Source organism: Aotus nancymaae, unplaced genomic scaffold, assembly GCF_030222135.1.
Source record: "Aotus nancymaae isolate 86718 unplaced genomic scaffold, 86718_ANA_hifiasm-v0.15.2.pri h1tg000058l, whole genome shotgun sequence".
Taxonomy (NCBI): Eukaryota; Metazoa; Chordata; class Mammalia; order Primates; family Aotidae; genus Aotus; species Aotus nancymaae.
In genome coordinates, this window is record NW_026988472.1 from 12,600,583 (window position 1) to 12,628,302 (window position 27,720).

General features: G+C 41.1%; 1 protein-coding gene and 1 pseudogene across 9 annotated transcripts; one reads left to right on the plus strand and one right to left on the minus strand.

The window, feature by feature from the left end:
• Positions 1–885: 885 nt before the first annotated feature.
• KRBOX4 (KRAB box domain containing 4) lies at positions 886–27,711 on the minus strand. 9 transcript variants are annotated; one of them, XM_012448187.2, is made up of 7 exons: positions 27,626–27,711; positions 26,660–26,770; positions 24,531–24,575; positions 12,301–12,427; positions 11,868–11,963; positions 3,912–3,955; positions 886–2,348 (listed from the first exon to the last, which is right to left on the minus strand). In XM_012448187.2, exons 3-6 carry the CDS (start codon positions 24,543–24,545, stop codon positions 3,912–3,914), a joined length of 282 nt encoding a protein of 93 aa, XP_012303610.2. In that variant the 5' UTR covers positions 24,546–24,575; positions 26,660–26,770; positions 27,626–27,711; the 3' UTR covers positions 886–2,348. The 9 variants fall into 9 exon arrangements, with proteins under 9 accessions (XP_012303610.2, XP_012303608.2, XP_012303606.2 ...); XM_012448185.2 differs by having other exon boundaries at positions 11,853–11,963; XM_012448183.3 differs by lacking the exon at positions 3,912–3,955 and having other exon boundaries at positions 1,418–2,348.
• On the plus strand, positions 9,896–20,874 carry LOC105714254 (vezatin-like; annotated as a pseudogene).
• Positions 27,712–27,720: the final 9 nt, after the last annotated feature.

Sequence of the window (27,720 nt, forward strand, 5' to 3'; positions counted from 1 at the left end):
TTCTCAAATTAATGTTTCCTGAATGCAAGTGCTCTGACACCTCACTTCTCTCCAAAGGCTTTCCAGTGTTTGCTATCTTTATGGTTTTGACCCTTCATAAATTATTTGATGTACAATGTACTAAAATTCATGGGTAAGGAATTTATCATTTATTGGCTGGTCACAGTGGCTCACACCTGTAATCCTAGCACTTTGGGAGGCTGAGGTGTGCAGATTACTTGAGCCCAGGAGTTCGAGACTAGCCTGGGCAACACGGCGAAACCCAATCTACAAAAAATACAAAAATTAGCTGGATGTGGTGGCAGATGCCTGTAGTCCCCACTACTCGGGAGGCTGAGGTGGGAGGATAACCTGAGCCTGAGAAGTCGAAGCTCTGGTGAGCTGTGATCGTGCCACTGCATTCCAGCCTGAGTGACAGAGTGAGACCCTGTCTCAAAAAAAAAAAAAAAAAAAAAAAAAGAATTTATCATTTATTGAATGATTTGAGTAACTTGAGTTTTCTTATATCATCTACTGAAGGCTAAATTGTATCTGGGGGCTTTTTTAGTATTAGATTTACATGATTACACTCAATGAATTCTTTGATGCACATTATGACAGTGTGCAGTAATCCTCCCTTATCTGTGGGAGATATGTTCCAAGATCCCTAGTGGATGCCTGAAACTGTGAATAGTACTGAACCTGATTTCTGTCAGAACCCATTTCTATTCATGCCTCCCACCCACAAATTTAATGTCTTTTTCATCTTAGCACTTATCTTGCACTGTGGCCATAACTTTTGCAGTTTGAGGTGTGACAACAAAACTAACACAAGTTTCTTTTTCCTTCTTCACAATTTCTCGGATAGAAGATTCATTCTTACTGTAAAGCTTAACAACGTCAGCATGTATTTTTTTTCTTTATTACGTCAAGAACTTTCACCATTTCAATTTAAGGGAGCACTTTATAGCTTATTTTTGGCGTATGCAAATTGCCAACATCACTGCTCTTGCACTTTGGGGTCATTATACAATAAGGGTAGCTTTAATGCAAGCACTGCAATCCCATGACAGTCAATCTGACAACAGAGACAGCTAAGTGGCTAATGGGCAGGTAGCATATACAGCATGGATATAATACTGGACAAAAGGATGATTCAAGCCAGGCGCAGTAGCTCACACCTGTAATCCCAGCACTTTGGGAGGCTGACGCAGGCAGATCACTTGAGGTCAGGAGTTCAAGGCCAACCTGACCAACATGGTGAAGTTCCATCTCTATTAAGAAAACAAAAATTAGTTAGGTGTGGTGGCACACGCCTGTAATCCCAGGTACTCGGGAGGCTGAGGCAAGAGAATTGGTTGAACCTGGGAGGTGGAGGTTGCAGTGAGCCAAGATCGTGCCACTGCACTCCAGTCTGGGTGACAGAGCAAGACTCCATCTCAAAAAAAAAAAAAAAAAAAAAAAGATGATGATTCACTGATTTGCATCCTGAGCAGGAAAGAGCAGGACAGTGCAAAATTTCATCACACTACTCACAATAGCATGCAACTTATGCATATATGTTGTGACATACAATGAGAGTTGATTTAACACTAAACGATTTCCCACATTCATTACAGTTGTAAGGTTTCTCCCATGTGAATTATCTGTTTCATGAGAGCTGACTTCCTACTGAAGGCTTTCTCACAGACATTGCATTTATAGGGTCCCTGTCCATATGAATTTTCTTAAGTTTAATAAGTGGTGCCTTCTGGATAAAGGTTTTTCCACATTCACTGCATGCATAGGGCTTCTCCCCTGTGAGTTCTCTGGTGTGCTATGAGGGTTGACTTCTGGCTGAAGGCTTTTGCACATTCACAGCATTCATAAGGTTTCTCTCCGGTGTGAGTTCTTTGATGTACAATTAAGTTTGCTTTCTGGATAAACCCTTTTCCACACTGAGTACATCTGTAGAGTTTCTCCCCAGTTTGACTTCTCTGACTTTTCTGAAGGGCTTGCTTTTGGTGGAGGGCTTTCCCTCATTGATTAGGGTCAAAAAATTTCTCCGCAGGTTGAGCTTTATGAAGGTTAGAATGGAGGCATACTTTCCAATATGCCTTACATTCATCATCTTTCTTTCTTACATAGCTTCTATTTTGACTAAGAAAGTTTAAATTATGTTTTGAATGCCTTTTCCCATGAATAATATTTAGGGAGTCTTTGTCTTACAGAATCAAAGTCTGTGCTGAGATAAATGCGTTTTCTACATGTTCTGCATTCTTGATCACTTTCATCCTTCAGTGTTTCCTTGCCTATGAATGCAGCTTGCCACGGAAGTTTGTCTTGGCTTTCCTTGTAGTGATCTATCTGCTCATCAACTTGCCAGACTTCTAGAAGAAAGTGCAATGAATCATCAAACTTGTTAAGTCTTTCCACTAGAATGTTATGGAATAACATTAATCCCTAAAGGCCCTGCAGTGAACTCCTATCAACATGACTTGAGCTGATGTAGATGGACCCTCCCCATGTCCCACCACCACCACCTCCCCTGAGTGCAAGTACAAAGAAATGCTGGCTCAAATTTAACAAAAATAATTTAATATGCAGCCAAGCTCAAACCAAGAAAATAAATTTATTATGTGACAAAAATGAAGAAGAAATTTAAAGTGAGGGGGTGAACAGAAATTGAAGCTGTGTGGCTTTGCAGTTGGGGGGCTAAGGCTCTCATCATGAGTGTGAAGTGAATTCTAGGCCACAGGACACAAATGTGCAGAGAATTAGAATTGAGCTACCTGCTTAAAGCTGGGAGTCACAAAGGACATCTCTGTATGTAAAATAGGAACTAGAAAGATGCCACCCACTGGCTAATGAAAATGTTAAGAAGAATCAGGGGTTACTTACAAGAAGTCAGAACCACAGTCCTGTACCACATGTAGGAGTGCATTCCAAATGGACATTTGAAGTATAATACAAAACCCCCGAAGTTGATAAATTCACCTATAAATTGTTCCTGCATTAGTGAAACCAGTGGGCCCCAGCAGTGGCAATCCAAATAGTTCTGCAGTGATGCTTTCATAGCTTAGGGTACACAGAATTTCCATGGCAAATAACTCTCACTGAAAAGGAGTTCACAGTAAAAAAATTACAAACTTCAAAAGGAAATGAACCACAATGAGTTGAAAACTTATGTCTACAGAAAAGCCTGCACATGATGTTTATAGCAGCTTCATTCACAATGGCCCCAAACTGGAAGCAACCAAGATGTCCTTCAATAGGTGAATGGATAAACAAAGTGATCCACAATGGAATATTATTCAGCAATAAAAAGAAATGGGCTATCAAGCCATGGACATGGAGGAAACTTAAATGCATATTGCTATTTGAAAGAAGCCAGTCTGAAAAGGCTACATACTATATGATTCCAACTATATGACATTCTAGGAAAGGCAAAACTATAGAGATAGTAAAAAGATCAGTACTTGCCAGGAGAGAGTGAAAAAGGGATGAAAAAGCAAAGCACAGGGGATTTTTTTAGGGCGGGAAAACTATTCTGTATGAAACAGTAATGGTGGATTTTTATGCATTTGACAAAACCCATAGAACTGAACAACACAAAGAGTGAACCTTAATGTAAGATGTGACTTTAGTTAATAATAATGTATTCATTGACCAGTTGTAACACATGTACCATACTAATGCAAGATGTTACTATTGGGGAAATTGGCGGGGTGGGGGCGGGTAGAGAGAGGTATAAGGAAACTCTCTGGAGAGAGATGTGTAAAGGGATGGAGATATACCATGAAAACCTAACCAAAAGAAAGCTGGAGAAATTACATTAATTTCAGACAATGATTTCAGAACAAGAAGGATTTTCTGGCACAAAGAGGGACATTACAAAATGATAAAACAGTCAATTCTTTGAGAAGAAATAACAATCCTAAAAGTGTATGTACCTAATAACAGCACTTCAAAATACATGAGGCAAAAATGGATACATCTGAAAGAGAAACAGACAAATCCACAATTATTGTTGGAGACTTCAACACTCTTTCTCTCAATAATTGATAGAACAAGTAGACAGAAAACCAGCAAGGATATAGATAATCTGAACAGCACCATCAACCAACTTCACCTAATTGACATTCAGAGAACACTGTATCCAACAACAGCAGAAAATACATTCTTTTCAAGTGCATATGAAACATTCACCAAGATAGAACATATTCTGGGTCTTAAAACAAACCTGTACAAATTTATAAGAAATCATATTATGTGCAATAACAGTATTACAACAAAAAATCAATGAGAACGATACTTGGAAAATCCCAAATATTTGGAAATTTAAAGACATACTTACTTCTAAATAAGTCTTAAGGGGAATTTGAAACTATTTTGAATTAAATGAAAATACAACATATCATAATTTGTGGGACACAGATAAAACAGCAATTGGAGGGATATTTATAGCACTGAATGCATATATTAGAAATAAAGATCAAGCAGAAGAAAAGAAATAATAAGAGCAGAAATCAATGAAGTTGAAAATAGGAATGGTCTTCAAATGGTGAATGGCTAAACAAACTGTGGTACATCCATTTGGTGGAATACTTCTCCATGACAAAAAGGAAGAAACTCTGGGTACTCACAACAGGATGAATCCAACTGAGAAGTATGCTGAGTGAAAAGAACCAATCCCATAAAGTATCATACTGTATGACCTCACTTATGTAATATTCTTGAAGTGACAAAATTAGAGAAATGGAGAACAAATTAGTAGTTGCCAGGGCTTAAGAAGGGGTGGAGTGGGAAGGAATGGGTATAGCTATACAAAGGCAACATGAGGGACCCTTGTAGTAATGGAAATGTTCTGTATCTTGACTTTCTCAATGTCAATATCCTTGTTGTGATTTGTAGTATAACTTTTCAAGATGTCAGCATTAGTAGAAACTAGGTAGAATACATGAGATCTCTCTGTATTATTTCCTACAAGGGCATGGGAATCTACAATTATCTCAACATGGAATGTTTAATTTAAAAAATAGTCAAATATTCCAAAGAGGAGAATGGTGAAGAGAAACAACAACAACAACAACAAAAAAAAGAAGTTTGGTTGGGAGGATGAACAGAAAATAAATAATACAATGGTACATCTAAATCCAATAATATCAATAATTACATAGGATATAATTGTCTAAAGGAGAAAAAACACAATCATAGGAACTGATCCATAAAAATAATTTATAACATCCATTCATAAAACTTTCAGAAAATCAGGATTAGAAGGAAATATCCTCAACCTTTATCAGGCCATCTATGAAAAAACCTACAAGTAAGATTATGCCTAATGGTGAGACAGTAAATGCTTTTGTCCTAAGATCAGGAACGAGGCAAGTATGTTGCTCTCTCTACTCCCAGTCAACATTATACTGAAGGTCCTAGCCAGTAAGTACAATAAGGTAAGAAAAAGAAATAAAGGCATTCAGACTGGTAAAAGAAATAAACTGTCCTTATTCATAACTACATGATTGTTTATGTAGAAAATACCAAACCATCTATAAAAAAGCTACTGGCACTAATATGTGAGCTTATTAGAAAGGTTCCAGGATACAAAGCCAATATGGAAAAATCAATTACATTTCTATAAACTAGCAGTGAGAAATAGGAAAATGAAATATAAAACAACTATATAGATACACACACTCCATTTATATTACCTTGTAAGAACATAAAACACAGGGGTAAATTAAACAAAATATGTGCAAGACCTATCCATTCAAAGCTATCAAATGTTACTGAAATAAATTTTAAAAGACTGAAATAAACAGATATATAATATTCATGATTTAGAAGGCTAAACATTGCACATCAATTATCCACAGATTCCATGCAATATCAAAACCCCCTGCAGGCTTTTTTACAGAAATTGACAAGCTGATTCTAAAATTTCTAGGAAAATACCAAGGACCTAAACTAGCTAAAATATTATAAAAAAGAAGAACAAAGTAAGAGGACTCATACTGTCTGATTTGAACACATAATATATGTCTACAGTAATTAAGACCTGTGGTACAGGTTGCGTATCATTTATCCAAAATGCTTGGAACCAGAAGTGTTTTGGATTTCAGATTTTTTTGGTTTTCAGAATGTTTGCATTATATATTTACTGGTTCAGCATGCCTAACCTGAAAACATGAAATCTGAAATGCTTCAATGAGCATTTCCTCTGGATGCCATGTCAGTGGCTCAAGAAGTTTTGGATTTTGGAGCATTTTGGCTTTTGGATTTCTGGATTAGGGATACTCAACCTGTACTGGTGTACAGAGTGACACATATGTTCAAGTACTTTTCAAAAAGGATGCCAAAGTAAGTTAACTAAGAAAGAACAGTCTAGAATAGGCTGTGGATATTTGATAGTAACTTATCTTTCTTACTTATCCTCTCTTCTGCTCTGGTTTATCTGTTATTAAGTCTATATATTAAATTCTTTTTTTGTTGTTGTTTTTAAAGTTTGTTTCTTTTTCCTTTTTCATATATATTAAATCCTTAATTTTCAGTTTTCATTAGATTATTTTATATATCCTAGTTCCCCAGTGAAATTCTTACCCTTGATATTTTTTTTTGAGACAGAGTCTCACTCTGTTGCCCAGGCTGGAGTGCTAGAGTGTAGTAGTGTGATCTTGGCTCACTGCAACCTCCACCTGCTGGATTTAAGTGATTCTCGTGCCTCAGCCTCCTGAGTAGCTAGGACTACAGGTGCACACCACCATGTCCAGCTAATTTTTTAGTAGAGACAGGGTCTCACTATGTTGCCCAGGCTGGTCTCAACCTCCTGGACTCAAGGGATCCTCCCACCTCAGCCTCCCAAAGTGCTGGGATTATAGGTGTGAGCCACCACACCCGGCATCATTTTAAAGTAGATGTCAAATTACAAATGGATCACTTGTTGATTTGAGAAAAAGAAAGAATATTCTTTTCAAAAATGTTACTGGAAATGCATATGTGAAAATAATATAAAAGTATGCTGATCCTTCCCTCACACCAGATACAAAAATTAAGTCATTAACAGTCATAGACTTATATATAAGAACTAAAATTATGAATCTCCTGGAAGAAAACATATGAAAAAAACTCTATTACCCTGGGTTAGAGAGAGATTTGCTAAAGAGGACATAAAAAACATGAACCATAAAAGAAAAATTTAATAAATTGGACTTTATAAAAAAACAGAAACTTTTTTTTCCAAAAGATACTGTTCTGAACAAAACAAGCCATAGTCTAGGAGTAAATACTTGGAAAACACATAGCTGGTCAGGACTTATATCCATATATATTGATATAAATAACTCTCACAATTTAATAACAAACAATGGCAAAAGATTACAATAGACACTTCACCACAGAACATATACAGATGGCAAATAAGCACATGAAAACATGCTCAACATCACTGATCATTACAGAAATGCAAATGTAAATCACAATGAGATCCCCCTGCATACCTACTAGAAAGGTGTGTTGTTAGTGGGAAAACAAAATAGTACAGCCACATTAGAAAACACTTGACAGTATCTTTTTTTTTCTTTTGAGAGACAGGGTCTCACTCTGTTGCCCAGGCTGGAGTAGAGTGGCATGATCTCAGCTCACTGCAACCTCTGCCTCCTGGGTTCAAGCAATTCTCCTGCCTCAGCTTCCCAAGTAGCTGTAATTACAGTTGTGCGCCACCACACCCAGCTAATTTTTGTATTTTTAGTAGAGATGGGGTTTTACTATATGTTGGCCAGGCTGGTCTCAAATTCCTGACATCAAGCAATCCGCCTGCTTCAGCCTCCCAAAGTGCCGGGATTACAGGCATGAGCCACCGTGCCTGGCCCAATGTCTTATGAAGTTAAACATATGCTTACCATACAGCCAAGCAATCTCACTCCAGATATTTACCCAAGAGATATGAAAACAAAGATCCACAGAAATGCCTATACAAGAATACAGCTTTATTCATAATAACCAAAAAAACAGGGACAGTTCAAATGTGCATTAAGTGGTACATCGACGGACAAACTGGAACACTAGTCAGTTATCAGAAGAACAAACTGATACATGCCACAACATGGATGAGCCTAAAATGCATTAAGGTAAGTGAAAGAAGCCAGCCACATGACATTCTAGAAAGAACCAAACTAGAAGGAAAAGAGATCAAGCCTGGGATGAGGAGAGAGACTAAATTACAAAAGGAAACATGGAGTTTTTTATAGGGGATGAAAATGTCCAATACCTTGATTATGGTAGTAGTTACACAGCTATATATCTGTCAAATCTATACAACTGTACACCTAAGAAAGATACATTTCATGGTATGTACATTATACCTTAATTAATTTCATTTGAAAAAAAGAATGCAGTCACATCAGCATAAATATATAATGACCACATATGAAAAACACATATAGAAAATTATGTTCAAACAGTAACATGTATAGCCAAAGATCACATGGTGCCATTAGGGCATTTTATTTTATTAAAATCCTTCATGAACACTAATGATAAAGTACTAACAAATATTGAACTCTAATTAATGATACGCCTGTGGAGGTATTTAGGGGTTAAGGGTACTGATTTCTGTAACTTCCTTTGAAATGCACTACAAAAAAAAAATCAAATTGATGGAAGGACAGAGGAATTGGCAGACAGACAGGAGATAAACAGCAAAATGTTTATAGTTATAATTATGAATCTAGGTGTTATTACAGAATACCCATATAGGGATTATATGGTGTTCAGTCTATAATTCTTTTACTTGTTTTATACAAAAATTTTCATAATAAAATGTTGAGGGGGAAAAGCTAAATAAAGAACAGCAAAGTAAACTGAAAGTTAGTAGAAAAAAGGAAATAAAAGGAGAAATCAATAAAACAGAAAAATGGTAGAGAAAATTAACAAAGTAAAACTTCTTCTATGAAAAGATCAACAAACGAAATAAACTTCAGTTTGTACTACAACATGAGATTGGACAGTTTTCATTATTATAATGAGGCTGCTCTTGAAAGTAACAGTTCCTAGAAGATTTTTATTATCTTAGAATGACCAGCGAACTTATGGGACCAGTCAGTGGTTTCATCCATGAGGCAGAGGGAAAAATACATTTCCTGAAATAGATTTAAATACAGAGGAACAAGAAAGAAATTCAAGTTGCTTTCTGATTCCAACCCTGGGAGTTTGGAGACTGCCTAGGAGTGAGTTCACGTTATTCATCCACATACAAGTGGCTAAGAGCATAGACTGTGGAGCCACATAGCCTGGGTTGGAATTCTGGCCACTTCCCTCACTAGCTATCCCATCCCATCCTGCTCGCATGCTCACTGCTATCTCCTATTTCCTTGCAATTCCTCTCAGCAGATATTTCAAGTAGTGGATCTTAACCAAAGATGGGCATCAGAATCCTCTGGAGTGTCACTCAAAATGCACATAACCAGGCCTACCCCAGGCTTTCTGAAACAATTTCTATAGCGGGGCCTACTCGTGGGTATTCTGAAAGATCCACAGGTAACTATGTAACACATCTCTGGTTAACAACCACCACATTAAATTAAAAAAAAAAAACTTTTTAATGGATAATAACAACAATAAAAATAGTGATAACATTTGTTGAGTGCTTTTTATCCCAGGCACCCTTTTAGGTGCTTTACATGCATCAACTCATTAATTTCTGACAATCGTTCAGTTCTATCATTAGCCCCATTCTACAACAGGTAGAGAGGCCAACCAATATATGCACAGTGATAGTTAGTGAGGGAAGTGGCCAGAATTTCAACCCAGGCTATGTGGCTCCACAGTCCATGGTCTTAGCCACTTGTATCCGGATGAATAACAAAGCTCCTTCCTCTGCCCAGGTCCAAAACAATCAGTGCAATATATACTGAATGTCTTCCACCAGTCTCACATTGGAACATGTCAGAACAAGATGTAGGCTCTTACGTCTAGGGGTTTGTGTTCAAGCTAGAGAAATGAGCCACTGACCCTTAGCTAGATTTTTTTTAAAGTTACCATATGAAATGCACAGCTATATTATTTAAAGTTACAAATGTAACCAATAAAGGAACTAAAAATAAGCATTTAAAAAACTTTTAAAGAGCTGCGGAGTGGAGGGCCAAAGTGTGAGGGAAATCCTTACTATTCATAGAGGGGAGATAAAACTGAAAACCCACAAAATGCAGATATAAAGGTATTCCCTAAACCTATGGAAGTGCTCAGAACCAAAAAGAGAAACCTTTACAAGAAGCTGCCCTTGGAAGGCATGACTGGGAATGTACCTAAGATTACTTTTTAGCCTATACTGTTCTGCACTCTTAGACTGAATATATAAATGTCTGTATTTTAATATAATATAGTTTTTATTATGAGAGAATTGGGACTCAGGAGGGTGGACTGTGCCTGAATTTGCTTTTCCTCCCTTCCAGGATAGCACTGAAACGAGAACAAGACACACAGTCATTACAATTCCAGGCATCACTGGAAGAAAGCAAGCATACTGTCAGCACACCAGAAATCCTGATGAATCTCTAGGCAGCAGATGTGGAATTACACGGAGCACTAAAGAGGTTATCATTGCCTAAACATTCTTGGGGGAAGCTAGAGAGTGGTAGGAGCCACAAATGCTAGCACAGGGAGGATCTCAGAGAGCAGGTGTGTGCACTGAGGAGTGGGTTCTGGAGGAAGCCATCTGAGGAGTCATCTGTAGGTCCTTGGGGCCTGCACCTGACTGCAGTTGATGCTCTGAAATTAATCTCTAATGAGCAGCGGTTCTCAAGCTTTACTATGCCTATGGTGTCCCTGGGGAGCTTGTTGAAATGCACATTCTCCTTCAGAAAATCTAGAGTGGGGCCTCAGATTCTGATTTTCTACTTAAAGCCCCAACAATGCCCAGGCTGCTGGTTCAGGGATCACCGTCTGAAGAGTAAGAACATTCTAAACAGGCTTTTTTGCCACAGGCCACTGAAGGGGGTACTATGAAGGGGAGAGAAAGAGCAGACCAGTGTATCCGAAGAGTTTCTGGATCCTTATAGGCAGCCCACAGGAAAAACAGACAAGGAAAAAGCAGCTCTATGCAGGACTAAAATACGGTTCACTGAAGTATTCCACCCTGGGAGTAATGTCCTCTCAAGTGTGTTTATATTGTGAATAAGTAAAGAGATAATATAAAAAGCAAGAGTTAAGTGGGAAGTATGTATTGAAAAGTGGAGGAATCTGATAACAGGTAGTATCAAGTCAGATTTGTAAGAGTCTGAGAAGGAATAAGTAAAGAAAACAGAAAATGGTGTGAGGTTTACAGTGTTAACTACAAAGTGAGAGCAGGCAAGAATGTGGTAGGTACCTGGCTGGTAAAGGTCACTGGCAAAGCTTTGGTGTCCACACTGCCTCCTCAAAAAAACAGGTATGATAATATACCTTAGGCTAAAAAAAAAAAAAAAGTCCAAATTTCAGCCTGAAAGGGCCCACAGTATGCCCAGTAAAGAGGAAATGCTGACATCTATTACTACATCTACTATGGTGAAAATACAAAAGGCCAAGAAGGTAGGAGAATAAGTCTTAAAACTTTCCATAAAGGTGGTGGGAGAGGAATGAGAAGGGGCTTGGCACTTCTCACCAGCAAGCCAGGAGGCTGGAAGGTAGAAATGGGATCTCAGAACAAGAGTGGCCACAACCTATGTGAACGCCAAGCAAAGAACACAGAGACTGTAACTGGCTGCCAGGCAGAGGCCTCAGGTGCACATGACAACAGCTCCGTTCATCAGAGCCTAGGCGTGTCCACAAGTCCCGGGCTCTTAGAAGGGCTCCTGAGCGCATCCCAGAAGCCAACCTCTCACCAACCAACCTGGTCCCCTTTCCCCGGCCTGACTCACCTGGCCTGTCCTCACCTGCACAGGTGCGCACCGGGGTCCCTCCATCTGCCCTCCAGGACTCTTCTCCTGGTCCCAACCTGAAGATCATATCTGGCTTGGCAAGCAGATACCCTGTTCAGGGGAAATGACACAGGACTTCGTTATTAATGCTGAGGAATTCCAGAACCTAGGCCCATCCCTGCAGGCTGAAGGTGGCACAGCCTCGGTGACGGTCCCATGCACACAGCTTATCTGCCCCTCAGTACAGAACATTCACAAAGCAAGCCATGGCACCAATATGCTGTCCAGCGTCTAAACGGGACTCCGAATACTACACAGTGGGCTGTAACCCAAGCCCACTGAGGCTTGTAACCCACACTCATTGTTCCCAGGCCCCGGAGCTTGGAGCAGCTGAGAAAGAAAGACAGTACTGGGGCATTCTGCGTCACACTGTGATGCGGTCCCTCACCCACGGACACCAGGTGGCTGTAGTTCTCAAGCATGACGTCCCTGTAGAGGTTCTTCTGGGCAGAGTCCAGTTGCTGCCACTCCTCCAGGGTGAAGTCCACGAACACGTCCTTGAAGGTCAATGATTCCTGTAACGGCACATTCCCCTTTAGCACCCCGGGACCAGCCTGGGGCACTGGGACATGGCACCTCACGCACATAGAGGGCTTACTCTGTGCTCTCTGAAGTCCTCACACGTACTAAAGATTTCGATCCTCGCCGCCACCCTAGGAGAAACTTGACAGATGAAGAGCGTGAGGTGCACAGAGCCTAAGTAACTAGCTCAGGTCACACGGCCAGGAATGAGGGATTCAAATCCACACAGTCTGGCTCCCGCACCCACGTCAGCCTTTCTCATGTAATTGTTCTTATGACAGTCACTAGTCCGTCTGGCACCGTATATTACATAGAGTATCTACATGACTAAAATCATTTTGAACTTTATAGGAGAAACATATAGGGTATGAGAAATACCTCACCCTGGAAATTCATTCATTCAACACATGTTTACTGAATAGAGGCCAGGCTGGTAAGTCCTGTGAAGTAAAGATTAATACAAAACGATACATCTTGAACTCGAGGAGCTTCGGTTTAGTAGAGGGAGAAAAGCGACACTTAGACACTCAGACAAAATGGAGGAAGGGAGGAACCTGCCTCACAGGGACAGGGACAGATGTAGGACAGGGTCCGGGTGGCCCACAGAGGAGGAAGTCAATTCTGCTTGGGGCTGTCAGACCAGGCTTCGCAGGAGACACAGAGCTACAACAAACAGTTCTAAACATAGCTAACCAATCATGACAAACCATTCTAACCTTCATTCATCAATCATGAGACAAAGAACAGGAAGCCAAAGGTCTGTGGCCTGGGCAGCTGACCAAGGCAAAAGGGGAAGGGTCTGTGCTTGGCCTTGTCACCACCAAACAAAAACTCACTTCTGCAAGTGCCCCAATACCCCCTGGTTCTGCTCCGGATCCCATCCTGTCATGCTCTCACTTTGGTGGCCTTCAATTCAAGCCACTTGTTGCACGCATAAAGCCCAAACCGGCCACAGTGGACACCAGTTTACCCAGCTGTGCGGAAGGAGAGGAGACAGGAAAGCCAGCGTGCCAGAGGGCGGTGACAGGCAGGTTTCTCCAGAAGGAGGGCTTCTCAGAGCAATCCGGGAGCTATTAGCCCAATCTGCCCCTCCCTCGTGATAGCTCCAGTGCCCGGGAACAAAACCACACTGCTGAGTGCTAGGATGACATTGCTTGGAAGCCCGAACCTGTTCCATAGACCAATATCTCTTCTAATGGTCCCAGTAGCATGGATTCCAGGGTCCCAGTAAAATATGTGCCCAGTTACGTATCACTGAGTGATAATGTACTCAGAAAACCCCAATCTGGCCGGGTGCGGTGGCTCACACATGTAATGCCAGCACTTTGGGAGGCCAAGGTGGGCAGATCACCTGAGTTTGGGAATTCAAGACCAGCCTGACCAATATGGTGAAACCCCATCTCTACTAAAAATACAGAATCAGCCAGGCATGGTAGCGCATGGCTGTAATCCCAGCTACTTGGGAGGCTGAGGCAGAAGAATCGCCTGAGCCCAGGAGGCAGAGGTTGCAGTGAGTCAAGATTGTGCCATTCCACTCCAGCCTGGGCAAGAAAAGCGAGATTCTTTCTCAAAAGAAAAAAAAAAAAAGAAAAAAGAAAAAGAAAATCCCAATCTATGGCTTCCCACCAGCTAGTCATAGTTTACTCAGTCCTCCCAGTGCAGATGCAGTTTGTTTACCAGTCCAGAGTCATTTTTATTGGGCGTGATGTCACCTGGTTTGATATTGTGAAATATATATTTGGTTTTTGTCCTGTCTCCTGGCAAAAAACTGCAACCCTTGGAATAACCCCAGAAGTGATCAAAGTCTTATATATATTAACGAGATGACGGTTGGCTAACAGCCCTTAGGTAGCTTCTGGATGTTGGCTGCTCACCAGAAAACCAGGCAGGATTAGAGGGCTGGGACTTTCATCTCCATTCTCCAAACTCCTGGGAGGGGAGAGAAGCTGAAGGTTGAATTGTTCACCAAGGGCCAATGATGATCAACCCCACTGTGGCCAGGCGTGGTGGCTCGCTCCTGTGATCCCAGCACTATGGGTGGCTGAGAAGGATCACTTGAGGCCACGAGGTTGGGGCCGCAGTGAGCCAAGATTGCACCACTGTACTCCAGCCTGGAAGATGGAACAAGACCCTGTCTCTGAAAAACAACAACAACAACAACGACATCCAAAGGACTGGGTGGGTTCGGACGGCTTCCAGACAGCTAAACACTTGGTGGTTCCTAGATGGCAGTGAGTCCAGAGAGGGCATGAAAGGTCCGTGGACCTTCCCACATCCCTTGCCCTATGCATCTCTTCCATCTGGCTGTTCATCTTTATCCTCCGTAATATCCTTTATAACAAATAGGGGAAAGAAACTCAGTTTCCCTGGATCCTGGGACTCACTCTAGCAAATTAATCAATCTTCAGGAGGGGGTCATGGGAACCCCCAATTTGTGGCCCATCTGTCAGATGTATAGGTGACACCCTACTTGCGAGTGGCATCTCGAGTGGGGGGCAGTCTTGTGGGACTAAGCCCCAACCTGTGGGAACTGACAGTAACTCCAGGTAGACGGTGTCAGAAGGGAATTGACTTAGAGGATACCCAGCTGGTGTCCACTGGAGAACTGCCTGGTATGTGGGGAAACAGCCTGGGGCCTGGGATCACATCTGGTGTGGGAAGTGTTGTGTCAAGTGAGAGTAGCCAGTAGGAAAAATGTAGGATTCCTTCCCTATCTCTCAGACCCAGTAAAATAGCCGTCATCCCATTATCAGGTTTCCAGTAACACAGAGCTAAATATGACAATGATGATGAGAGTTAATTATGACTAATAGATCCTCTGAGTAGTGTCAGCAGTTACTTCATAGTAAAAGTATCTTAAATCTCTGCAGAAAAGATATCATCAGAAAAATCTGGCTAGGTATTTATGGAGGGAAGAAACTCCATAAAGGTAAATTACTCATCTCACTCTGAGTCCCCAAGTAAATTACAGATGGATTAGAGATTTAAATGTGTAAAAGATAACCATAAAAGTTTTGATAGTTTTGTAGTTGCAGATAGTCTTTCCCCAAATTCATAAAATACACGACTATAGAGTGATAAACTTGACTACCTAGACATTGGAAATTTCTTTTTTTTTGAGACAGAGTCTTGCTCTGTCGCCCAGGCTGGAGTGCAGTGGTGTGATCTCGGCTCACTGCAACCTCCACCCTCTCCAGGTTCAAGCGATTCTCCTGCCTCAGCCTCCCGAGTAGCTGGGATTACAGGCATGTGCCACTATGCCCAGTTAATTTTTTGTATTTTTAGTAGAAATGGGGTTTCACCATGTTGGCCAGGCTGGTCTTGAACTCCTGATCTCAAGCGATCCACCTGCCTTGGCCTCCCAAAGTGCTGGGATTACAGGTGTGACTAACCACACCTGGCCACTCCTACTAAGCTTTTCTGAACTTTGATTTTTCTTCACTTAGACAAAAGTATCCCAAACATTCTTACATGTCAGCCAATTTTTATCATGACAGTTGCAGAGTACAGATGGCAATTTATTTAACCACTCTCCAGTCCTCCTAGTGCATGTGCAATTTGTTTACCAATCAGGGGTCATTTTTACCATAAACAATGTCACCTAGTAGTACAGCTGTCATTCAACCATTATTGGAATCTCAGGAACATGGGACATTTAGGGCTTTCTCTTTCTACTTTTTGCTAGTATGAATAGAACTGCCTTGGACATCTTTATGGACATATAAATATTTCAGTAGGATGGAGTCCTATAAATGCAACTGCTGGTTAAAATAAGAAAAAGATCTTTAATAAGAACAGCGAAATTACCTGTCAACCAGCCAGTACTCTCATCCACAGTGGCTTTTATCTATCTTTTCAAAGTTTACCACTCTCACAGGTAAATGACAGCATGTATGTGAGTTTCAGTAATGATTATAATCTTTTCATATGTTTCCAGGCCACCAATATTTCTGTTGCTATGAGTCTTGATTCTGTTGGGTTGTCTTGTCTTACTGATGTATTAAAGGTCTAGGGTAAAATTCTAGAAAGAGCATTGCTGTGTTAAGGATATTTACAATATAAATTTTGATACATATAAACCAACTATTCCACCACAAAATGCTGTATACGGTTTATAACTTCTTTGCTGTTTTTTTCTACATACTTGACTGTACTAAGTATTATCAACCTTTTTGATGTTTAAGAATATGAATCATGATACATGGTATACTATTCTACATTCATTTCATATTCTTTCAGTTATATATTAGGTGTGATCTTTAATGATTTGTTAGAATTTTAGTGTATAAAAGAAGTTAGCTCATGTGGGTGTTTGATAATTTTTAAGATTTTCATTGTGCTACCTAGAAATTTCTAACGTCGGGGCTGGGTGCAGTGGCTCACGCCTGTAATCCCAGCACTTTGGGAGGCTGAGGCGGGTGGATCACTTAAGGTCAGGAGTTCGAGACCAGCCTGGCCAACATGGTGAAACCCCATCTCTACTAAAAATACAAAAATTAGCTGGGCATGGTGGTGGGTGCCTGTAATCCCAGCTACTCAGGAGGCTAAGGTGGGAGAATCGCTTGAACCCAGGAGGGGGAGGTTGCGGTGAGCTGAGATCACGCCACTGCACTCCAGCCTGGGCAACAGAGTGAGACTCTGTCTCAAAAAACAAACAAACAGCAAAAACCTCCAAACAGAAAAGCATAGTAGGAGCATATTTTCTTTAAAAACAACCCATGCCAAATTTTGTTGTTTTGTATATATATAAAAAACAAAAAGTTTCAGTAAGGCAAACAGTTAGTAGAAGGGCTGAGACTGGGTGCATTTGTTGGAGTGCAACAGAAAGGGAGGAATGAAAATCAGCCCTGTTTTCCTGGCTTGAAAACTGGGGAAAGTAAACATCGTTTCAAATGGCTTCATACTTTTTTCTCATAAATTGCCTGCCTTATCTTTTTGACTATATGTCCACCACATTTTGTGTCTTCTTTCATCATTTTTCATTTTCTGTATATGAATTCTTTGCATATCATATGCATTGCATGTATTTTCTCTCAGCCTCAAATATGTCTTTTGACTCTACAGGTTTTAACATCTTAGTACGGTTTAATCTGACAGTCTTTCTCTTTACGGTTTCTAGGTTTCCCATCTTCATTAAAAATGTTTCTTCCGATTTCCCATTGTGCTGAGGTGGGTGGCATGGCAGAGAAGGATGACACCGGAGTTTGACAAGGAGGTGACTTTTGGAATTCTCCACTTTATCAGTACTTACAGGATCCAGGACACACAGACTTTGAAATATGTTCTCTGTCACCAAAAACAGAAAAATGCACCACAGAGGAACAACAAAAGCTTCCTACAAGAGTCCTACCAAAATACCTGGAATACAGTCATCACTCAATGAACATAAACTCCACTTACTGGCATGCTCAGGGAATGGGTTATTAAGCAATGCATCCTGTTAAAAGTGGCAGAAACCACCAAAAGTTGGATTTTTTTTTTCTCAGCGCAGTAAGAAAGATGATTTACTTCACAAGTTGGATATTGGATTCCGACTCACCCCATTACCTACCATCCTGCAACAGGAAGTCCTGTTTCGAGAGGATGTGGAGCTGACTGAGCTACTTGATGCCAGTATCCTGTCTGCAGGGCAACATCAACAACAGGAAAGTGGACGCCTTCCAACACTTTGCTCCCTGGCAACCCCTAATGTTTGGGGTGTCTCAATGCTATTTGCCTTCATTAGTTTGCTAGCTATGCTTCCCACTTGGGGGACTGTATCTTCCTGGCTGGTATGGGGAGTGATTTTATTTGTTTATTTGGTCATAAGAGCTTTGAGGTTACGGAAGACAGCTGAACTACAAGTGACCTGAAAAAAAATACAGTGTTCACCTGGAAGATATGGCAGCAAATAGCTGAGCTTTTACTAACCTTGAAGAAAAGCTTTACATCTCATTCAAGAAACTGAAGTGATTTCCAGAGGATTTATATTTTTGCTTGACAGAGTCAGTGCTGCTTGTCCATTTAATAAAGCTGGACAGCATCCCACTTAGCACCTCATCAGTCTCTGGAAAGCTGTCTACAGAACTTCCAAGCAGCAAGGCTATCTATCCTATAGATGCTAAAAAAAAAAACCACTCTGAAAGTGACAATGTAACCAACTATATCTGTGTGGCGCCTTTTAAGGAGCTGGGCCTTGGACTTAGTGAAGAGTAGATTTCAGAAGAGGAAGCACCTAACTTTACAGATGAATTCAGCCTGCCTACATCGAAGGTTTTGTTCCAACTGTGGGTGGCAGAGTTCAGAATTCTTCAGATGGTTAGCCCTATTACTTTCTACAGCCAATTCACCTCCTGGGCCCTTACTTACTCCAGCACTTTTGGCTCATCATAGCTTGCCTGATGTGACTCAAGGTCTACCTCAGGCTTACTATGCCTGTTTGGAGGAGCTTCAGCGCAACTCTGAATTCTATCGGTACTTTGAAACTCAGCACCAGTCCGTACCGGTGTTTATCCAAAACTCAACAGAGGTCAAAAGAACCGAATAACGTTCACACAGCAGCGTGCAACTTGCAGCTCCAGGTGAAAGCATTGTTGAATGAGGTAATAATTCTTGAAGATAAACTTGAAAGGCTTCTTTGTATTAAAGAAACACAAGAACTAGTGCCAGAGGCTTATCAAATCCTAGAACAGAAATTAAAGTTGATTCAGCCCCCATGTTCAAACAAGCAACAGTTGCTGGGAAGAGGCCATTTCTCAGGTGGACAAACTGCTATGAAGAAATATAGATTTAAAAAAAGGCAAGCCTGAGGTAGTGTGTGAAAATCAACATCGTACAAGGGCACCTTTGACACAGCCTACTCGATCCATTGCAGACAAAGATCCACTCCCTGAGGAGGAAGAATAGGACTTAGAAGCTTATGCAGATGATATAGCTATCGACAGTGATTACAGAAAGGATGACTTTTATTACTTGTCTAAAGAAGACAAAGAAAGACAGAGGAATAAGCATGAAGAATCCAAGAGGGTACTCCAAGAATTAAAAGCTGTGCTGGGATTTAAAGCTTCAGAGGCAGAAAAGCAGAAGTGGCTGTAACTGCTATTTAGTGATCATGCTATGTTGAAATCCTTGTCTCCTGTAGACCTAGTGAAACACACAAGTAATTCAGAACCATCAATGAATTCAGATACAGGAAAGTCAGTAAAAATGATACTGAAGAGGAAAATAGTAAACACTCCACAAGTGACAATGCAACAAGCAGGACTGAGTATTTATGTGATGGTTCTCTAGAGCAGGGCTGTCCAATCTTTTGGCTTCCCTGGGCCACACTGGAAGAAGAATTGTCTTGGGCCACACATAAAATACACTAACACTAATGACAGCTGATAAGCTAAAAAAAAAATTGCAACAAAATCTCACAATGTTTTAAGAAAGTTTACGAAATTTGTGTTGGGCCACATTCAAAGCTGTCCTGGGCTAGATGTGGCCTGTGGGCCATGGGTTGGACAAGCTTGCTCTAGAGAGTAAAAATAAAGACAATTCTGCAAATGAAGTCTTCCTCCAAGGAGCAGAAGAGAGAACATGTTACCAATGCAAGAGCAAAGATAAATCTCAAGCAGATGGAGGCGGTTTGGCCTGGTGGCCCATCCTGGTCTCCCCTCCACCTCCCAGGGAGTCCTTACAGACCTCCATGAAGCAGAGGCTGGCATGGCTACAGCTGTCACTGGATTTTACCCTCACTACTGGCCTTGCCACAGAAGTGGCTGCTAGATCTCTCTCCTTTACCACCATGCAGGAAGAGACTTTTGGTGACGAGGAAGAATAACAAATAATAGATAGAAATAAAAATGAAGTAGAAGAAAAGTAAGAACTAAGATTCACATGAAATGATTTTAGGTTGTTCCCTTTGTGAAAGTGTTTAGCTTCAAGACTGGAGAGGGAATATGGGTGTACGTTTACTATATATAAAGTCAAGATGTGAATTTACAGGCAGAACCCTGGTTTGAGTAACTGATCTGAAATTAGTAGTTCCCTGTAAATGATAGATCTTTCAGGAAAAAAACAGAAAGGTAAGGGCTCTATTGAATAAACTGTGGTTTTATTTGTGGTATAACTGATCAATCTTAGAAATAAGTATTTTTAATAAGAAATGAATGATCATTTCTTGCCAGAATTTGCTACCATAAAGTGATATGGATAATTCTGTTACAAGAACATTAACATTTAGTATGACTCTTTTTTACTGTATTCTTGCAGTTAATAACTGCAGCTATTATGTTAATAACAAGTTGTTTGGTTTTTTTTATACTAGTCTTAAAACAAAGATCCAGGTTCTGAATTTAAAAAATTAATTCATATAATTTATATGTGCTGGGGCTTGGAACTAAGAAGTAGTTTCAGAAGTACTTGGGCTATGACATTCCTTATGTTTCCTTATTTGTGTGTGTACTTAGTAGTTAATTTAAAGATGTCCTAATGATCATTAAAAGAAAAACATTGGGCCGGGTGCGGTGGCTCAAACCTGTAATCCCAGCATTTTGGGAGGCCGAGACGGGTAGATTATGAGGTCAGGAGTTCGAGACCAGCCTGGCCAACATGGTGAAACCCAGTCTCTACTAAAAATCCAAAAATTAGCCAGGTGTGGTGGTGTGTGCCTGTAGTCCCATCTACTTGGGAGGCTGAGGCAGAAGAATCACGTGAACCCAGGAGGCAGAGGTTGCAGTGAGCCAAGATCGTGCCACTGCACTCCAGCCTGGGCCACAGAGTGAGACTCTGTCTCAAAAACAAAACAAAAAACATTGTACCATTAAAAAAAAAAGTTTCTTGCACTAAGCAAGGTTATCCCAATATCCTCTTACATTTTCATTTAATTTTTCAAATATGTTAGGTATTTGATCAATCTGGAATTGACATGTATATGATGTAGAAGAGTTTAACTTTCTTTCCATCCAAATGGAGCCTCAATGGTGCCACCATCATTCAGTAACCACTTTTTCCACATAACTGAAATGCCATTTTTATAATCTCAACTAACAGAATCCTATTTAAGCAATACAAGAACTCTAAAAGCACAAAAGTGTGAAATTTGGCATTAAAAACACATTAAGTGTCCACTCCCCAAGATGTTTAAGACAAATCAAAGCAAATAATAAACTATGAAAAATTTTTACAACATATATAACAGAGATCTCATTTGCTTAAGTGAACCCAAGGAGTTAACATCTAGCCATCAAAGTAATTCCACACCCAAGAGAAAAGGGGGCAAATGACTAGAATAAATATTTGAAAGAAAAAAAGTACAAATGGTGGTTAAACATTTTAAAAGACACTCACATCAAGAAAACCGAATTAAAATACACCACTCTTTACTCCCTCACAATGGCAAAAATCATAGTGGATAATACACTGTGATTGCCCATTTAGGGGAAGAGGCATTATAATACTGCCAGCAATGCAAATCAGAACATCCTATTGGAAGGTAATTTGACAGTTCTGAATCAAACTTCAAGATGCATATAACTTTGACCTAGAAAGTTATGCTATAAATGTTCTCACATACACACAATGGGAATGTACTATACACTGCTATGTTGTTTATGGTAGCAAAAGATTAGGAATATCCTGACTTCTTTCCTCCCTTCCTTCCTCCTCCCCCTCCCTCCTTAAAAAAAAAGAAAAAAGAGGAATATCCTAAATATCTATTATTAGGAGAAAGGTAAATAATTAGTGGTATTGCCATCAAATGGAATATCAAGGAGCCATTTTTGTAAAGGGGATAGGTCACTGTTTTACACACTGGATAATTTTATTCCTCAGGTGGTATTTGGCAATGACAAGATATTTTGGTTGACCAAACTGGAGGAGGGAGCGCTACTGGCATCTAGTAGAGACAGTCCAGGGATGCTGCTACACATACAATGCATTCACAGGAAAGCAACCCATGACAAATAATGACCTCAACCAAAATGTCAATAACGTCACACTGAGAAACCCTGGTGTAGAGTTAACACAAGTGAAAAGATCATTTAAAAAAAGGATCAGAAAGACCAGGATGTACTGTAACTTGTTAGGGGGAGAAAGAAAGAGAGCACATGCAGGAGAGAACAAGTGATTGTGCATAAGCAGAGAAAGAGATTCATGAGTTCAAGACCAGCCTGGGCCAACAAGGCAGAACTCCATCTCTACAAAAAATACAAAACTTGGCTGGGCATGGTGGCATGCACCTGTAGTCCCAGCTACTTAGGAGGCTAAGGTGTGAGGATTGTTGAGTCTGGGAGGCGGATGTTGCAGTGAGCTGAAGTTGTGCCACTGCACTTCAGCCTGGGTGATAAAGCCAGACTCTGCATCAAAAAACAAAAACCACAAAAAAACTTTTTTTGTTGAACATAGCTTTTATATGAATTTTTTTTTTTTACCATGTCCATGCATTGCTTTTAAAATGTCCAATTCAATTTGTTAATGTTCTATTCAGAGTATTTTTAATATTTTGACATTTATATTCTTAAGGGAAACTAGTCTATAATTTTCTTTTTTTTTTTTTTTTGAGACAGAGTCTTCTCTCTTACTCAGGCTGGAGTGCAGTGGTGCAATCTCGGCTCACTGCAAACTCCGTCTCACAGGTTGAAGCGATTCTCCTGTCTCAGTCTCCTGAGTAGCTGGGATTACAGGCATGCATCACCATGCCTGGCTAATTTTTGTATTTTTAGTAGAGACTGGGTTTCTCCATGTTGGCTAGGCCGGTCACAAACTCCTGACCTCACGTGATCCTCCTGCCTCGGCCTCGCAAAGTGCGGGATTACAGGCTTGAGCCACTGTGCCTGGCCTAATTTTCTTTTTTTTAGTGTCTTCCTCAAATTTCAGGTTAAGTGGCTTCCCAAAATGAATTGGGTGCCTTTTCATCTTTAATAGCCTGGAAAATTCGAACACAGAAATTATCTGGTCTTTACATTTAGTGAAAGGAGTAATTATGAAGGATTTCAGAGGGCAAATTTAAGTCTCAGTACCTTTTAGTCAAAACCTGACTTCCAGGTATATCCTCCATAAACACTGGTACTACAGAGCAAGCACATACAGAGAAAGTTGTTCATGAAGCATGGTTTACAATAGTAAAAAGAAATTAAAAACTTAAATATCCATAAATAGTTATATGATATTAATACATCCATACTATGAAATAGAAATTTAAAACATCTTTATATATTGACAAGGAATACCACCCAGAAAGTAATCAGGTGCAAAAAGCAAGATGGGTATGGGAGTATGATGCCATTTGTGTAAAAGCATTAAAAAAATACATATGTATATGTTTTTAGCTCATTAAATTGACATAAATGCATCTACTCGACCATTTAACCCAACTGTTAACAGTGGGCATCTCTGACGAGGAACATGGTACAGGGGGGAGAAGGAATGGAATCCTTTGGGCTACTGGTTTTTTCTATGCACATTAAAACATTATGCACAAACTTATTATCATAAATATGAATGATGAAAAAGATCAAGCGATCTAGAAGTGAAGAAAGAGGAAAAAGCAAGATGAATATATGTATTTAAACAATCTTCTGTGAGAAAGAAATGAAGAAAAGATGAGGTACAGTTCTCAGAAGAACAAGTAGAGAGCATGGTGGCTCACGCCTGTAATCCCAGTACTTTGGGAAGCCAAGGTGGGCAGAGGCACCTAAGGTCAAGAGTTCGAGACCAGCCTGGCCAACATGGTGAAACCCTGTCTCTACTAAAAATACAAAAATTAGCTGGGCTTGGTGGCGGGCACCTGTAATCCCAGCTACTAGGAAGGCTGAGGCAAGAGAATCACTTGAACCCGGAAGGTGGAGGCTGCAATGAGCTGAGATCGCACCCCTGCACTCCAGCCTAGGTGATAGAATGTGACTCTGTCTCCAAAAAAAAAAAAAAAAAAAAAAAGAACAAGAAGTAGAGAGAGGAATTGTTTTTCCTCTCTCCTGGTGAGGGGAAGGATTAGAGAAACCAGAGGTTGAGAACAAGTTTAACAGAAAACAGCCAGAGAAGAGGGGATAATTGGTATTTTCAAGCCTACTATAAAGATTCCAAACCTTGCCTCAATTTCACGGGAAACAAAGTATGGGTAAATTAGGCACTTACCTGGGACATGGCCATCCTGCTCTGCGCTGGATAAAGGATGGAGATCTATAAAGGCAAAATTAGGAGAGTACACTAGGTAGGTGTTAGACCATCATTATCATCCTGATAATAATTACCCTTATACCCTGGGGAGAATGGTCTAAAAACATGACCTGGTAGCTCCAGCCTGTTTCCATGACACTCTACTAAGATCGTGTAGGTTTTACACATGAAATTTTGTTTCCCTTACTGGACAGATGTAAAACTTGTATCTAAAGATATCTACTTTAGAAAGCAGTAACAACATCTCCTTTATCTTAAGAGTTTTATTACTAGACATTTGTCATAATGAAACAATCCTAATTGTGGAAAAGCTGAAAGAATGTTAACTGTAGTCATTTCTACCATTAAAATATTAATAAGTGGGCCAGGTACAGTGGCTCAAGCTTATAATCCCAGCACTTTGGGAGGCCGACGTGGGCAGATCACTGGAGTCCAGGAGTTCAAGACCAGCCCGGGCAACGTGGCAAAACCCCATCTCTACAAAAATCAGCCAGGCATGGTGGCATGCACCTGTAGTCTCTGCTACTCTGAAGGCTGGGTGGGAGGATCACTTGAGCCCAGGAAGCCAAGGTTGCAGTGAGCCAACATGGCGCCACTGCACTCCAGCCTGGGTAACAGAGGGAATCCCTATCTAAAAAAAAACCAACCAAACAAACAAACAAAATATTGGAAGCAACTAAATGTCCAGCAAAGAGGACACAGTTAAAAAATATGACACATGCAAAAGCAGGTATACTGAACACGCTTTAAAAATGCCATGGAATTTGTTTTCAGTTCCTAATGTGTTTAAAAGTAGGTTCCAAGAAAGCAAGCAAAGTATGATCTCATTTTTGATAATCAATAGGCACATATATGATGTCTCAGAGGATTTATTAAAATGCTGATGTTGGTTACTTTTGAGTGGTGATTTCAATTTTATTTGCATTTTCTCAATTTTTGACAAAGAATATTACTAGTAAAACAAAAATTAAAAATTATTAAAAATTACCTCTTATCAAACCGATTCCTAAAGGTGAAAAGACCCTCTGCAAGTGTGTATGAGTAGGATCTCTGGATGTGGTTTGGAGGAAGAGCCCAACTAGGGCTCAGAGGGCTGCAAGGGAGATGCAGTGCGGAGGTGGGTGGGTAGCAGCACAGCAGTGTCAGTTCTGTGAGGGGCTGTAAACCACTGTGCCTGCTCCCCTGCATCCGCCTCTCTAACTGACCACCTACCCTGTTCCCACCCCACCACTTCCTCCTTTCTCATAATCTGCGTTTTGATTGCCAGGCTCCTTCTTTGGCAGTTTTTCAAAAGAAAGTTCCAGCAAGGAGCTTCTGTGCAGAGTAACCGTTTCATACTGCAGCAATCACTGCGACAGCATCAGGACAACAGGGTTCAGCTCTATGTAGGTTAACAGGTCATGTCCCGCAGTGCACTTTCATTAAACATTAAAATAAGGCAGCAGAGCTAGATATCAGCATACCTAGAGACTACTCTGAAATTCTATAAACTAAAAATATAATCTATTTCTTGCACTTTGGTCACGATGGAGGGAGACTCAGCATTTTCCCTGGAAGCAGGTGCCTGGTTGATGGTGTGGAGCCAACTCAAATTGAGAAATAGCCAATGGCAAGAGAATGGGTGTTCTAGGAGAGGCCAAGTCCTCTGTGGCTGGCTGTGATCCTTCCCAGCCTCATCCTGCCTTTGCAGGTACTACAGCAGGGCACCTGCCCCATGGGGGGCATCCATGCCACCATCCACCTGTGACTTTCACCTGTCCCTCCTCCAGCAGGAATCAAAGTGCACTGTCACATGGTCCTTGATGGCACCTGGAAGTTGAGCCAGCTTTGCTCTGTCTCAGCTGAAGGGAGGGACAAAGGCCACTATGGGTCCAGCTCTTCTAAGACCTGCTGTATTGTGAGCCTCCTTTCTCTGCCCTGTGGATCTAGGTCCAGGCTCTGGCTGAGGCTTCTCCTCCAACTTGCCTCAGCTCAGCATACCTCTCTTGTGTCCAAGGAGGCAGGACCAAGGGATTCAGAGACGAACACACCCCACCTGGGACCATCACTGTAGCACCAGATCTCTGCCTGTGACCCAGCGAACTCACCTCCTCTTGGGGCCTCAGCCTAGGTCTTCTGAGACTAAGTGAGGAAGCCGGGGCACAGATAAACTGGAGTCTTAAGTCCGTGAGCAGTAGTCTCAGGTCTGCACTGTGACCCTGAAAACACAATGACCACAGGAGATTAAATTAGCAACACCTACGCTCCCTTCATACAGTGAAGTTGAGTAAAATCGAAAGGTTTTTACCCAACAGAAGAGGGACAATGCCTCATTCTAGCTTTAAGAGTTAACATTCATGCACAGCTCAATTATCCTCAGTGAGTGAAACCCTGCCTTCCTGAGTCCGGGCTTTGGAACCAACTGATTGCCTGCTGTGCCACTTTTATTCACTGAAGAAATGAGTGCCTTTCATGTGCCCATTCTCTGTGTTGGAAATGCATCAATGAACAAAATCTCAAAGTCCCAGCTCCTGCAGTTTCTAGTCTAGCGGGGGAGACACACAGGAAACAATAAACATGAAAAGCACAGGAAAAGAAAACAAAAAAGCATTCCTCAGGTTGCTACCTATGTGATTTTGGACAGGTTGCCAAGCCACACTAAGCCATTTTCTCTCTATAAAATGAAGATAAGAAGATAATCATGCTACTACTGCACAGGGCTCCTGTGAAGGTTAATGTGAAACATTTGCAAGGTTGCCTGGCAGTTATCAGGCGCTCAGGAAACAGGCGCTGAGTGTCTCAATCAGTCACTCGCTGGCCCCGAACCTCGCCCCCAGCACTCATGCCCACAGGCCGGCGGGTCTCAGGGAACAGGACCCTGGGCCTGGCTCAGAGGATCCTGAGAGCAAGGGGTCTGTCTCAGGCGGGGACGTGGCCTGGAGGATGGGCTTTTGAGCTGGGCTATAGAGCCACCCTGTCACCCACAAAGGCGTTCACCTACGGCCCCGTGACCCCACGGCTCCGTCAATCCCCGTCCCCCATCAAAACCATCACCACCTCCGCGTCCGTCTTACTTCACCGCCAAGAGCCTGAAACCTCAGAGACCGACGACAGCAGCCAGTGTGAACCAGGAACCGCCCTCCCAGGTCAGCCGAGCACTTCCGCTTCC